This window comes from Anabas testudineus, chromosome 8 (genome assembly GCF_900324465.2).
Source record: "Anabas testudineus chromosome 8, fAnaTes1.2, whole genome shotgun sequence".
NCBI lineage: Eukaryota > Metazoa > Chordata > Actinopteri > Anabantiformes > Anabantidae > Anabas > Anabas testudineus.
The window spans coordinates 14254142-14269277 of record NC_046617.1 but is presented as its reverse complement, the minus strand read 5'-3'; the positions used below and the strand labels follow the sequence as shown (position 1 = coordinate 14269277).

The window sequence follows — 15136 nt, the reverse complement described above, 5'->3', positions numbered from 1 at the left end:
TGATGTGTACTCAAAACATGAAGCTGGAACAATAGAAGAAAAGCTACTTTAAATTAGGGATTGGATAACTATGACTAAAGACAAGACTAAGCATAAAGTCAACACATTACAACATCCTGTTCATGGCATCATGAATGTGCCTGGACAGGTATTTCCACAGTGTGTATACAGCCATAAAGCCGAGCACACTTTCTATCGAGCTGCCTAAAGTAAGATGGAGCTTCAGCCACTCCAGACTGTGAAGATGAAACTGAATAAGAGGAACTGATAAGAAACCATCAGAGTTTATAGATCATGTGCCTGCTCCACACCTTAGCAGGCACATGGGTTTGATTGGAGTGGAATGGCATGGAGGAGATTGTGGACAAAATCTTCGCAGACAGACAAATACCACAACCCTAGAAATAGACCAGCTGTTTTTCCTTTTTCCATACTTTAACCATTCAGATGGTTTTCTGATGTTTTTAAATTGTGATTTGCAGGCCATTGTTGCAAAAGAAGACAGGCTGTTCCCCAGATGAGCTCCCTCTATCCCACCCTTCCACCTCTGTGGTGCATCTCTCCATCTCTATGCTAATGGCCTATAATGATCTGAGGCACGTCGGGATGAAAGAACAGCAGATAAACTTGTTCTCTGCTCAGCTTTGTAGTGCTTTCTGTTGTTGTTGCTATAGTAACACAAACCTGGAATTCGAATTGACACAGCAATGCTTATTTGCATGACAGGACAGGGTGGATTTCTTTTTAAACTGGAAAGAAATCGTGGGTGTGAACAATGGAAAGAAAGGGTGTGGATAGCAACAATTTATGCTACATATGAATGCTCATCAGGCTCAAGCATCACCACTTACTGAAGAAATAAAAATTTTTAAAACTGCTTTAAATGTCCCAACACAAGCTCAGTGTTAATATATGTTTAACAGTAGACAGTGTACACCAATGTAGACATCTTATACACATAACACAGCATATAGCACACAGTATCAGGCACATGAAAGGCATGTTGAGCAGTTCAACTTGTTTAACTTTCTCATCCATACTCGCATCTTTACAAACACACGCACGCGCACGTGCACGCGCACGCACACACACGCACACACACACACACACACACACACTGCTGTGTGCGGTCTTGATTCGACTTTGAAGTTCTCCTGGATCGCCTTTAAAGGCCATCAGTGTTGCCAAGGCAGCAGGCAGGTAGAAGACATCAGACTGCTTAGTGTGAGTGTGTGTGTCTCTGTGTGGAGCCTGAGTACTTAATTAGCTAAGAGCCCGATGGGCCACTTGCTGTTTCTCAGTGTTTAACACTAAACGAGGGAACGACTGTCTCGTTATTGATACTAACAACAAGGATAATTTATGCAAAAATGGATCCTTCTGCAGTGTTTAAGCTTGTCCTCTGTTGTCAGACTGACAATGACAAGCACAAACAATAAGCAGGCACAACCATCAATGTCCCTTTGCAATATTTATGCTGAAAACTAAATGCCACAAAATAGCTAAATTTGTTTTCATGTTGTCTCACATTAACAGAAACACCAAACAGTAATAGTCACCATGTTTTACAGCTTAAATCATCACAAAAAAGATTTATTTTTGTTTTCTGGGGCCCCTAAAAACACAATGTACCTTGGGATTCTGATGAGGACCCAAAAAAAGCGAATACAGCCACACTCAAGCCTTCCCTTTCAATCCACCATGTCTGGGTTGCTATTATATTGTGACAAGCAGTTGAAAACCTCTCAGGGGGTGATGCACTGTGACTGGCCTTGGCTGTGTATGGTTGGAGCTGGAGATGAATGGGCTGAGCTGGCGTTGTGTTTAATTGTGCAGAACACATTCTAGTTTCGCCAGGGAAACTGTAATCTGCTTGTGACCAAGTAATGTAGTCCTGAGTGGGATTAATTACCCAGTGGAATGTACGGACTGGCTGGTTGGTTGGCTGATTGCTGGAGTCTGAGGAAGTGTAGGCTGTTAGAGGAATGTGTGCGTAGGTCTGGAGGGAAGGGGATGATAGAGCTAAAGAGTTAAACAAAGAGTGATGGCGAAACAAAAGGAGTAGTGGGTCTCTAATTTGAGGGCAGTAAATGTTTTGATAACTTGCAAAAATGATTGCTGTTTTCCATTTATGTGAGCCTGTTTTATGCAACCATGCAGGAGATACAAAGCAATATTAACATTTAGCTCATTTTGCTTATTTACAGTAACAATATTTACATAGTTGTTGTTTGCATGATTGTTTTGTATGATTGGTCGATTACTGCTTAGCAGGCTTAGAAAAGATACTGATGAGAGTGGTGACACTATGGATAGAATAAGCATACTTGGCAAAAGGTCAGTGATCCAGTGGGTCAGGGTCAAGTCAGAGACCTCAGTCAAGACACTATGACCAATAAGAGACACATAAAAACCATAAATAAACAAAGAATTACCAGAAGTGGTTTACAAATGACCAAAGGAGAAATATATTCACCATAAACAGCTAAAAAAGGGAGAACTTTGTATCATAATCTGGGCTTTATGGATTTAATCACAGAGCAAAGTTAGGGGCCACCTAACCAAAATAAAGTCCTGATAAGCGCTAACAAGATGTTTAGAGCTGAGAGGAACAGAACACCAGGGTAATAATTATCTGGGGGTTCACACCATCAAGAACAAACCCAGTAATATACAGTACACAGTAACTTTCCTAATTGTGTAAAATAGTGTATCTTTAATATATAAATATTTTACCTAAAGTATATTAATGAGTATTATATCACTATAAACATTTCTAACATAAGTCATGATGTTTATCTCTTATTAAATAATACCCTCTACACTGTATTATTTTTTCTATCGTGTCACATGCTCTCCGTTAAAGACTAACAGTATTTTTCTTCACTCTCAGCTTTATTATTGTACTGACTGTTTGATTTACATGGCAGGGTTAGGTTTGGTAGTTTTCTTCACAAACAACACAAACGCCTGTTACACGAGAAGCTCTGATCTTTAAGACTTCTCATCACAGTTTCCAGGCTCTCAACTCTAACAGCACTACTCACTGTTATAAAAAAAGATCAAAGAGTGTGCAAGGGTTGGCTTGTTAAACCAAACTCCACCTTAAATCAAAATTCATACACACTGCTCTTATGATCAAAGACTTAAGTCAGCAGATATAAACAACTCTCTAATACAGTTTGAAGCCACAAAGTCAAGGCTCTAATGTGTGATACTAATATGTGTAAAATAAATAACAAGCTGGAAATATCTGTTGGAGATTTCATGACCAAAAGGAGCAATTTCACTACAAACACTAATAAAGTAGAAAATCTGTCCACATACCTGTCAAATAACCCCAGGCACGATCACTGTGTTTGTGTTATGATGATATTACTGCGTTATGATTAGGTTTGTTCAGTATTGCACTCGTACACACTGAGCCTTCAAGTCTCCCCGACTGTCTCCAACTTTGTTCCATCTGTAAGATTCACTTGTCCACTTTGCCATCTATAGCAATTGTGCGCATCCGTAAAACACACACGGTCTGACATGCTGATGGTGTGCTTCATACTACCATTATGTCAAACACTTGGTCAAAAGCGAAGGAGTAGGACCACACACAGATCCACAAACAGTCTGACTTCACAGAAACACCCTTTTGAGCTCATTAATTTGAATAGTGTGTCTATTCTGAAATCCAAGAGCTTTCACCCAGTGTTGGTAATTATAAACTAGTATCATTCAACCTACAGTTGAAGTCTCTATATACAGTATATTTAGGTAGGAACTGTGACTTTCGCATTGTACCTGATTGCATCTTCTAGTTTGGCAATTTTTCTCTTGGCCTCTGTTTTCCCCTTGTCTGCCTCACTGTTGATTGCTAAAACCTGAGAAAGAAAGAGAGAGAGGAACAGTTAAAGAGGAAAAAGAGAGTGAGGTACAAGTGAGTGCAACAGCAGACACCATCAAACATCACTCAACAAAACTCTTCTGCCTGTGGCCTTTTGCAGCTGGTCTTGTCTTTTCTCTCTATCGCCCCATCACCCCATCAAAAGAACCATATGAGCCTATCTGCCTGTATAGAGGGCCTCTCACTCTGGATCTATAGCTGCCATATGTGCCTTTCTTAAATCCAGATAATGTACTCTGGTCTCCTTCACCTGTCTCCTTTAGCACTCCTAAGGAGTGGAAAAACAAATGTTTCCAGAGGGAACAAAAAGGAAAACGAACAACTAACGCCTCTCGGGTATTGTTTTCTTCTCCTGTCACATTTCAGAATGAAGCAGGAATAAAGGAAAAGTGGAAAAAGATACTGGCTGATTACAAGGACAGAACAAAAACAGAATATGTTTAAGGAAAAGACAAAGACATCAAAACCATAGAACTTTCTTTTAGAGAAGTTTAATTTAAATTCTCCTTGACCCTGAAGTAAAGCGCACACTGAAGTCTTGCAGATGTATCAGACTGGTTATGCCAGCTAACCACCAACACACACATTAGAACCATGGTACTTTGAAGATGACCCTTTGGTCTTTAAACTTGATCTTCACCTAAAAAAATCTGGCCTGGTCTGGTCTAGCTCAGATCATTAACGATGGCCTCTGTGCTCTACAGTTTATAGCTTTGTACTATGGCTTTGAAGAAGGTGCCTCAAAAGTTAAGTCAAAAGGACTGTGCGCAATTACATTAAGGCCTGGGTACACCGAGTGCATCAGTGCACGTTACAGAGAGTAAACATTGTGCTAAGTAACTCCAGTTACTTCTTATGCGGATTGGCTTAACACTCCCATTCTCAACTTTCTTTTCTTAATAACTTCTCTTCTAAATGATAAACTTTCCACCCTCATTCGCTTTTTTGTTGTCTCTTATATCTTCCTGTTAATCACAGCTCTGATTTTACGAGACCAGATATAAAATCTAGAAGTGAGGGGAACCATAAGAACATGTGACTCCAGCCTTTGATCTCCATTTGACCGTAATCACTTTCTCCTGGGCTTTAATGCAACGACAGAAGCTATGGACCATCAGTTTCCTTGAAAGAGCAAGTGACATACTACCTTTTTCTCATAGTTGATCTGCAGTTCATCTTTTTCTTGTTGAAACTTTGTTTCCTGATCCTGAACGGAAGAAGAAATGAGACCATTTGGAACAAGTGATACAGCGATACATTTTCACATAAACAGCAAAAAAGTGGCTTCACACAGACACACTCGTAAAGACAAGCCTATCCCCCCTTCTCACCTTAAGCATTATTATTATTATTATTGTTGTTTATTTATTATTATTATATTATATTATTATTAAACAACTGACAACATACATGTAATTTTTGTATAGATGAGTTATGCATACAAGCACCAATGCACATACACATTTTACATACCCTGAGTTGTTGGTGCCTCCGAAGTTCACTGTCCTGCAGCTGTTGTTTGAGCTGAGTTATCGCTTTCTCCAACTCTTCTATCACCTCAGAAGCCTGGAACAGGGAAGCAGAAAGGAAATCTGGTTCTGGTTAATTTGGTAAAACATTTCTTATCATGCTTAAGAAACAGTAAATGTAACAGGTTAGATGTTGTGGTGCTGTGGACCTTAGCAGCAGACAGTCCATGTTCCTGATGTAAGTGGCTCATGTCAGTCTCATGTTTGGCTTGAAGTTGCTGCACAGTCTTCTCGTACCGCTCAGTCTGCTGTTCCTTCTCCTTCTGCAGGATCATGTTCCTATAGTGAGTTAAGAGCCTGGTTCAGACTGCATGGTAGGATGCTATTTGATTAAGCCTTGAGTTTGTGAGCAGATGTCACTAAGACCTGGCACACTGCAAAGTTAACCATATAGTTATAAACAGTAGATAAAAGCATCTGAAACCTCTTCACTACTCTACATGTCTTCACTGTTTTATTTCTCTATTTCAGATGTCAAAAAGCTCCAGACCGTCTGTTGGCCTCCTGAAGTTCACTGCTGATGGACACAATTTGAATCTCCAACTGGGCCTTCTCCTGTGTCACCTTCTGACGCAGTGTATTACCCTTCTCCACCTCCACCGACAGATGTTTCACCCGCAGCTCAAGCTCATGTACCATATTCTCCTGGATCACATGAACACACAGAAACCATAGAGCCTGAACCACTGAAGATGAAAGCCTGAAAAAACGTCATTGGTCAGAGTACTGAATGCACCCACAGTGACAAAGTAGACATGGAAATACAGTTGCTGATGAATAAAAGTCTAGGTGATATTTTATTTATTTATTTATTCAGCATCTTAAATTCTGAATAAATAAATAAATACCTAATGCATAAGTTATATTTTGTACTTGTGACAATGTCTAAACCAAGACACATTGCTGATTACTTGTGCTGACCTTAAAGTCTGGCATATTTATTTGATGAAAGGATAAGTCTGGTTCAGAGATAGTGGTGTTATTGTGTTGTAAAAAGCAGCAAACCAACAATAACAGCAGTTCAAAAAAGGCTTCCAAAATGTTGGCTATGCCAGTGTTTGATTTTTCATTTCAGAGGAAATTGTTAAGATATGATATACCTTTGTGTACTGATTTGACAGTTCATGATATGTGAAACTCTAGTTTATGAGGTCACTCCTGCTCGACAAACATTTGACATACAAGAAATCTCCACTAGTCCAAAAGTATTAACTTATGATCACATGTTAAAACTGAAATTAATTATTTAATTACTTCACAATAAACCAGTACATTTCAGCAGTGACACACTTGGAGGAGAGGAGTTATTTCAGGGTTGTTATTCAATTCCAAATGGCAAAAGCTCAATCAGGATTCAGATTTTCAATAAAGTCAATGATCAAAGTTCAACTGATTTAAACAGTTACTTCCAGCAGTGTGTTGATGAAAAGAAAAGTCCCCTATATGCATACTGTCCCACTCACACTGTGTGTGCATATGACAAAATGGAGTGCAGTGTAGGCAGGCTTATAAAGGCGATGACGGGGTGTTGATTAAAGATATGGCATGCAAGTTGATCTTGACAATGACAGGGGCCAGTAATGACAGAAGGTAGAATGATGGGAGAAGGGGAGTAATGAGCAGTGTGTTTGGAAAAGTATGACAGCAGCACCTAGCAAGGCTGGTGAGAGAGATTTTAGTCTTTGTACTGTATTAGCAGGGCAGGGCGCTCAGAAAAGAAACAAGAGGCCTGTGTTATGCTGTGACGCATACTGACACTTAACTCTCTGGCAGGAGATGAGAAGAAGCGCCTCTCCACACAGAAGTTGCACTGGTCACACCTGGACACACTTGAGGGATCATATTATGTCCCTAATTAGCAGTTTTAAAAGGAGAATAACTAGGTGTGAAGTGTAGACTACATACACCATATTATGAGCTCGGCTTGCCTCTACAGATTTAGAAGTGATAAAGTCTTTGAAGATGAAGAAAAAAAACTAATAGCATGAAGGACGATTGTTTACAGTTTTAGCTTCAGAGCTAGGGCCAACAACTGAAAAACAGCCTGAATCACTCATCACCTGAGGTAACAGTGAAGCATATATGTATATACATATATACAGTATATATTGTATTTATGTGATAGTGTTATGTGTTCTTGTGCCATTATCACACTCACTAGAATGAAAGGTAAATAAACATTTAACAATCAGACAAATATCATTACAATAAATAACCCAGATTTTGCAACTGGTGAACCTCTAACCACTGCATAGACATGCATGGACTACTGGCTGGTACCAGACTGTGTTTATTTTCAAACACCTACTCAACCACTCTCTGTTCTACCCTCTGCATGGATAAAATCCAAAGATTACAACATCTGACATATCTATAAGGTCTTTGTGAGATCTTTGATCTTTGTTAGTCTGTGTTGGAATCCAACAAGGTAGTGCTGGTAGATGAACATTTTTTATTTCACTGTTATTAAATCAGATCCACTGGGCTGTATTTGAATAAGCATGAATCATCAATCTGAGTTTGTCTTGGCTTGCATGCTTTACATGTGAACTGAGAGAACTTTTCACATTGTGTCCTGGGTATGAACTCTTATTAGCATCTACATCCCGCCCCTCATAGTGAGTAGACAAGTTCCAGAAGCCTAAAAAGAGATAAGCACATAGTGTAAGTAACTGTATAAACCATATGTTTTAAACTACTGGGGTAAAGGAACAGTAGAGATTTACTAAGACCCAGATGTCTGAACATTAGGTAAAACTCTCACTTCATTTTACCTAATGTTGTATAAACATAAATAAAAGCAACAAGCCATGAACAAGCCACACCAAACCCAACACTGGTGGTAAAGCATTATGCTTTGATACACCAATCATGCAACAACTCAGCTGAGATAAAGTCCACTTTGAACATCCCATCCTAGGTATGTGTGGAGGTCAGTCCAAACTCACAGCAGAAGAGTAGTTAATTTACAATGACAGAGGGTTCTTTTCATTCTCTGGGGCCTTGTCTGTCCTTAATTATTAAAAGAGGGGCCTTATCACTGGCCCCACACTGTCCAGTGTTTGATGGCTTTTAAATGTGGGCCTGCTGACAGATTAAGGCCAGAAGCATTATGTGTGTATGTGTGATGCATATAACAGTCCATGGATCCTCATACTGTTAACAATACTATTTATGAAACACTGCATTCAACTGACATCTGGTGTTGATGATCCCCAATAATGTAAAGTGAACAATCCTAGTTAAGAAAAAAAACTTTTTATATGGCATCAAAGAAACTGTAGCTTTGGGAGGTGTGAGTATGTATGAGTGCATGCATGTCTTTGAACACAACCATTGCCATGCATAAGATTAAATACACACTTAGATCAAAGGCCTTTAAAAAGATGACAGATATAAGATATGATCGTCATTCTTGCCCAGAGGTTACAGGATGTCTCCCTTCATTTTAGCCATGGAGTGGTGTGGGTCACTGTTTCATAAGTATGACAGATATACACACTTTGAGCTAAACAAGGCAAGAGTTTTATGCAAAAATATAACCATGTTGTCACACAGAATCCTGTTTGTTCCAGTGAAAGTCTAGTGATGGGTTTAGAAAATAATCTAGCCACATAACGCGTTCGAAAACTTAAATCTCCTGCTGCTGTTGATGAAGAACCCTTTAGGGATCACCTAATTTTTTAAGTATAAGGTGATGATGGCACATGTTTGGAATAAACATAATATTATAATTATAATATAATAACATAATAAAACTCGTCATTTGAGGCATAGGTAATATGTTTTTTTTTTGTATAATTTGAAATCACTCGCATGCAAAATTGTCTGAATCTGAATCCTATACTTATAAACCAGACACACAACTCTGTTTTTATACTCACAGTTTCCTTTGAACGACCATTATACTCAGCCTCCATCTTAGCCAGTCTAACGTTGGTGTCCTCCAGCAGCTCCTGGATGTTTTCTGTGTGTTTCTTCTGTAACTCAAACTTCTCCTGTTCCATCTCTGTGACAGCAGCATGCAGCTGAAAGGGAAGAAGATAATTACATATCAGTCACGAGTCTTTCTTTGTAAATTTCTGTGCAACTTTTTCTTTCGATTGTCATTTTTCTTTTCATAAAGTTCAATGGGAAAAAAACTTATATGACTATGTATTTATGTTTTTTATATCGTAACTCAGAAAACTCACAAGGTTGCTTATGACACACTGGGTAGTGACCCTGAATAGATAAGAAGAAATTTACTTAGGGCATAGAGCATTTATTTTTAAGCACACAAACAGAAAATATAAAGCATCTAATTATATAAGTAGACTATGAAAGACGGTTTTTGTGTGGTATAGTAAAGATAGTAATGCTTGGAGCTAGTCTCATGATATAATATGTTCTTCCTCTGGCTCAGGGCTGCTTACAAGGGGCTGGACTGCGGTTTCCGAACCCTTTTCGTGTTTTTCTTCATACCTTTTTCTCCCACTCATTTTTTAGGGAGTCAGTACTCTGATCCAACATCTTCTTCAGCTCAGCAATCTGCTTCTCTTTGCTCTCACAGATGACCTGGGATTCCCGCACAACACTTTGAACTGTAGAAGAGAACACACACATGCGTGTGTGTGTGTGTGCGTGCAAAAGAGCAGTCAGACCCTGCCTTAGGGTATATACACAGATGGACACACACATGCACAAAGACAGACAGACACTCATGCTTATTGATGCGTTGTCAGTAAATCAATGTCAATAAAGATATTGCTTCAATCAAACAGCTAGCAGGGATTCAATGATCCTTACCAAATAAAACAAAAGAGGAGAGTGACCAAAGAAAAGGAAGGAGGAAATTCAGCGTGACGAAAAAGTAACACATTATGGGATTAAACTTTAGTCTGAGCAGCACAGCTGGAGAGCGTCACTCTACACTAGTGGAGTCTCTTGTGGATTTGTATCATCTTTTAGGCTTTTTACTCAGAGTGTTCAGAGACACTGGCATAAACATCCATCCAGTTAACCCTGCAATCTTATGACCTCTCACCTTTCTTCTCCAGCTTACGGATCATCTCCTCTGATTCCTTTTGTTTGGCCCGGTACGTACTCTTCATCTCCTCGATTTCACTATTCTTTCGGTCCAAAATCTAATGAAAAGGAAAGGACATTGTTTTCAGCCACATATTTAAGAAAATCCAGTTTTTTTACTGCAGCTCTACAGCTTAAGTTATGATGCCTTTTGTTTAAGGTTTTTTTCTAAATAAGCTTAAAACTTTTTACTTTCACCTGTTACCGTAAAAGCTAGGGCAATCTATGGGCAATCCACAAACAAAAAGGAGAGTAACCACCAAAATTAAAAATTCAATTAATAGAACAAGAACCTGAGATCACTCACTACAGTCAAGAAATGCAACTGTGTGCCAACAAGATGTCTGCTAGCAAGCAAACACACATGGAAAATGCTGTTTTCATGGTTTTAAGAAAAACCTTTGCAAATGTTTTTATGATGAAGAAAATACATTCAGTACTGCTGTTTAGACTCCCAAGCATGTTTTGGTGAGGAATACTGAATGTAAAAAGAAATTTGTGTTTGTTTACAAGAAAGCCCCTATGGACATTTTTATATTGAGTGGTTGGTTAATTAAAGAAAGGCAACAATATTATAACAACAACAAAATCAAAGGTTATCAATGTTTTCTGATGATTTTAAAAGTTTGTTTATATCAGTAATACTAGTAAGTAAATATCACTTCATTTTCAATTACAATCGTGACAAATACAAGGTGCAGATTATAATTGAACAGGAGTTTATTTCTACTTAATACAGCCAACATAGTAAAGACTGGGTTATTTGTTAGGGCATGGAACATATCATATGCATAATTCAGTGTATCACCTGACAAGACTTTATCTTCCATATGCCTATCAATTCTTTAGGCGGCTACAGGCTAACTGAATGAAATGGCAACTGAGTGAACCACCTGTGCTGAAGTGTGATGAGATAACTGCATCTGCTTGCTGTTGCCATCTGTGTGTAATTAGATGAATTAGACCATGGAGAGTTGGAGCACCAGCATAAAAAGATAGTCTAGCACTCATGTGGAGGAAGAAGGCGTATGAGCTCAAACACATAAAGTGGCCAATGTGGTAGAAAGCACATTTTATGACAGGTACTAAACAAGGTTGATTTTTTTTCCATGCAGTTTCTTCCCAGTGAGATTAAGTTATCTAGTTAAAAGACAGTTTAAGTTATTATGTTTAAAAAGAACTGATAATGGTATTGGTAATTTCCTATTCACTTAACAAGACATAATAAACTAAGTGGTCCAACAACAAATAATGCTTTGATTTTCAGGCTAAAATGGCAGAAAGTAAGTGCTTATTTTTCTGTCAAGAACTGTCCCAAAACCCCATAAGACTTTCTCTTTGTAGCATTAAGCTCAACCCAAGTGCACTTAGTAGACAAGCCTGTCATCCTCTATGTGAATGGGACACGGGAGATCAAAGGAGGATCGTCTAGCTGGAGCAAAAGTCCACAGAACATTTAGGGATACCTAATTTTTTTCCATTTCACCAGCCCAGATAGACTGTTGTCTTTTTAGGGGCTCACCAAACAAGGCAATGACACCGGGTCAGGTCCAAGAGGAGAGCACTAGACAGTGGGAAATAACTGCTTTTATGGTACCTATTTTAGGCTTTTATAAGACATACTAATGCAGGGGGAATCCAGCCGAGCTGCCCATGGCTTTACTCAATAGCACAGGCGAAAATGGTAAAGGCAACTGAACTGGAGAAGAAAACACAGCAACAAAATCTGCAGTTAGGGCATGAGTATACTTTCTGTACATGCAGAAAAACAGGAGCAAAATTCACAAGAAAAAACACAAATGCTATTTAATCTTTATGACATTTAAAACTAAATAGACTAACGGTAGTTAAATGTCTTGGTTGGTCTATTGTTAATCTCAAATGATTTGTATAACTATTAAATGCTTCAGAACTACACACAGTACTGATCCACAGCCATTAGCATATTGTACAACACTCTACCCCATTCTCTCATTACCCTCTCTATTTCAAGTAGGGGGGGGACAATGACCAGTAGCCTTTCAGCAGACTATACATTATTCATAAGGAGACTAATTAAAACTAAGGCTAACTTTCCCACCTTCCATCAGACTGCACCCAAGAATCATTCTCCTGTGAGGCCATTAAAGGGAATACTGGGTAAAATGAAGAGGAAATTAAATTAGACATAATTCGCAATCTGCATGTAATTACAGAGAAAGACAGTTTGAGAGAGAGAGTAAGAGAGAGCAAGCTGTCATGCTGTCTCTTGTCAAGCACAAAGATGCCAAGAGTATCGTAAAGTGGAAGTGTTTGGAGTGTTTTTCTCCGTTTTATTAAAAGCTTCTGTGGCAGCAAAGGAAAGTCATACCGAGGACGTGACAGATCCCAGGTGCTTGATCTGCAGCTTAACTGATGGGCACCTAGTGTGAAATAAACCAGCTTTACTGCTATGTTCACCAGCTGACAAAGAGCTGATTGTTTGTGGGGTGACTTGATGAGAGGAAGAGAGACTGATACCTTTCTTTTTCATTAGCCACCAAATTGAATTAAGAGTCAGTGACAAGCACTGTAACACAGGTTAAGTGGTCATTATTTTTCTTATAACAATACCCCACAACGTAATTGGTGCCAAATGTGGCACCAATTACAGCCTTGTTAAGTATGATCCTACAAGCTTTGTACACCTATTTTTGGGCAGTTTCTCCCATTCTTCTTTGCAGTACCTCCCAAGCTTCATGAGGTTGAATGGTGAGCATCAGTGCACAGCTATTTTCAGATCTCTCCAGAGAAGGTTAATCGGGTTAAAGTCTGGGACCTGGGTGGTCCACTCAAGGACATTCACAGAGCTGTCCCGTAGCCACTCCTTTGTTATCTTGGCTGTGTGCTTAGGGTCGTTGTCCTATTGAAAGATTAACTGTTGCCCCAATCTGAGACCCAGAGAGCTCTGGAACAGGTTTACATCAAGGATGTGTCTGTACATTGCTGCATTCGTCTTTCCCGCCATCCTGACTAGTCTCCCAGTTCCTGCCGCTCAAACATGTTCCTACAGCATGATGCTGCCAACACCACGGTTCACTGTAGGGATGGTATTGGCCAGGTGGCGAGTGGTGCCTGGTTTCATTCAGAGATAACGAAGAGTTCAATCTCTGTTTCATCAAACCAGAGAACCGTGTTTCTTATGGTCTGAGAGTCCAAACTCATTCCATTTACAGGTCATGGAGGTCACTGTGCTCATTGGGATCTTAAATGCAGCAGAAACTTTTCTGTACCCTTCCCCACATCTGTGCCTTGATACAATCCTGCCTCAGAGCTCCAAAGGCAGTTCATTGGACTTCATGGCTTGGTTTATGCTCTGACATGCACTGTTAACTGTGGGACCTTATATAGACAGGTCTATGCCTTTCAAAATCCTGTCCAACAACTGAATTTCCACAAGGTGGACTCCAATCAAGTTGTTGAAACATCTCAAGGATGATCAGTGGAAACAGGGTACCCCAGAGCTCAATTCTTAGCGTCATGGCAAAGACTGAATACTTATGCATTTTTATTTTTAATACATTTGCAAAGATTTAAAACAAACATTTCACTTTAACATTATGGGGATTTTGTTTGTAAATCTTTGATTAAATAATGAATTTAAGTCAAATTAAGCTAATTTTACCTGCTAAGTCAAATTGTGTCCAATTTGATGTGGGAAGTGCTTTACAAACTGCAAGCACTCCCAGCTAAGCAGCATTATTAGAGGCTAGTTTTGCTTCAAAACATGTAAGTTAACTAAAACAGTGTAACAAATGTCAAATGTGCTCTATGAATGTATGCATTAAAATATAAGGTATGCCATCCATCTTTGTGACTTCCAAATTACAACTAGACAAATTCATGGTTATGTGACCTGCAGGTTAACACAGGAAGTGTTACAGGAAAGTTATGATGACATAACAACTCTACAAACTGTATCCAGAATTTTCACAATGAAGGTGAAATAGTCATCCATAACAGTGACAGGTGCAAGTTTTTTTCTTCTTACTTTCTCAACATCTGCATCATGTCTCTGCTGCATCTTAAGTTTCTCCTCCTGGTGCTTGGCCTCCAGTACTTTGATCTTCATCTCAATCTGGAAACACATAGAAACCAAAAAAAGTCACATGCAAAAACGATTTTAACTCTAATAATTATAGTTTTCGCATTTAGAATGAAGTTCGTATACTGAATGTTTGAACAGTGAGAAACACTATTACCAGGCAACGGGAACAACAACTTTTATTTTGGAAAGTTAAACATCGAGATCTGTGTTCTAACTTCACTGTATTGAGTGACAGGATAACAGCAGAAGCATAAATCTGGATGAAAGAAGACACACCATGTCCTGTGTTGCACACAAGCACAGCTGATGATGAAATAACCCACATTAACATTTAAAACATTTATCCATGCACAGAGCTTCAAAAAACGTGTAAAGCTGAGATGTACTCAACTGGGTGTGAGTTTGTGTGTATATGTTTGTGATAAAATCTTCAGTCTACACTAAGCACTACAAAGTGAACGCCTGTGTGTTTGTGTGTGTGTGTGCACTTCTGCATACACATGGCAAGGCAGCAAAGCAGCTTTATTTATATAGCACAAACACAGAGACAAAAGATTTCCATAGGCAAAGAAGATTAGA

General features: G+C 39.0%; 1 protein-coding gene across 3 annotated transcripts in view; it reads right to left on the bottom strand.

The window, feature by feature from the left end:
• The window catches only part of cep112 (centrosomal protein 112), an 88758-nt gene that overhangs the window by 54603 nt on the left and 19019 nt on the right, over window positions 1–15136 (bottom strand). For all 3 annotated transcript variants that reach the window (XM_026350759.1, XM_026350779.1, XM_026350769.1), the window contains exons 9-17: window positions 14501–14587; window positions 10451–10550; window positions 9889–10007; window positions 9309–9452; window positions 5915–6069; window positions 5574–5703; window positions 5369–5461; window positions 5043–5102; window positions 3793–3872 (exon numbers count right to left, since the gene is read on the bottom strand). In XM_026350759.1, coding sequence (XP_026206544.1) covers window positions 3793–3872; window positions 5043–5102; window positions 5369–5461; window positions 5574–5703; window positions 5915–6069; window positions 9309–9452; window positions 9889–10007; window positions 10451–10550; window positions 14501–14587 — 968 coding nt within the window. The remainder of the gene's footprint in view (window positions 1–3792; window positions 3873–5042; window positions 5103–5368; window positions 5462–5573; window positions 5704–5914; window positions 6070–9308; window positions 9453–9888; window positions 10008–10450; window positions 10551–14500; window positions 14588–15136) is intronic.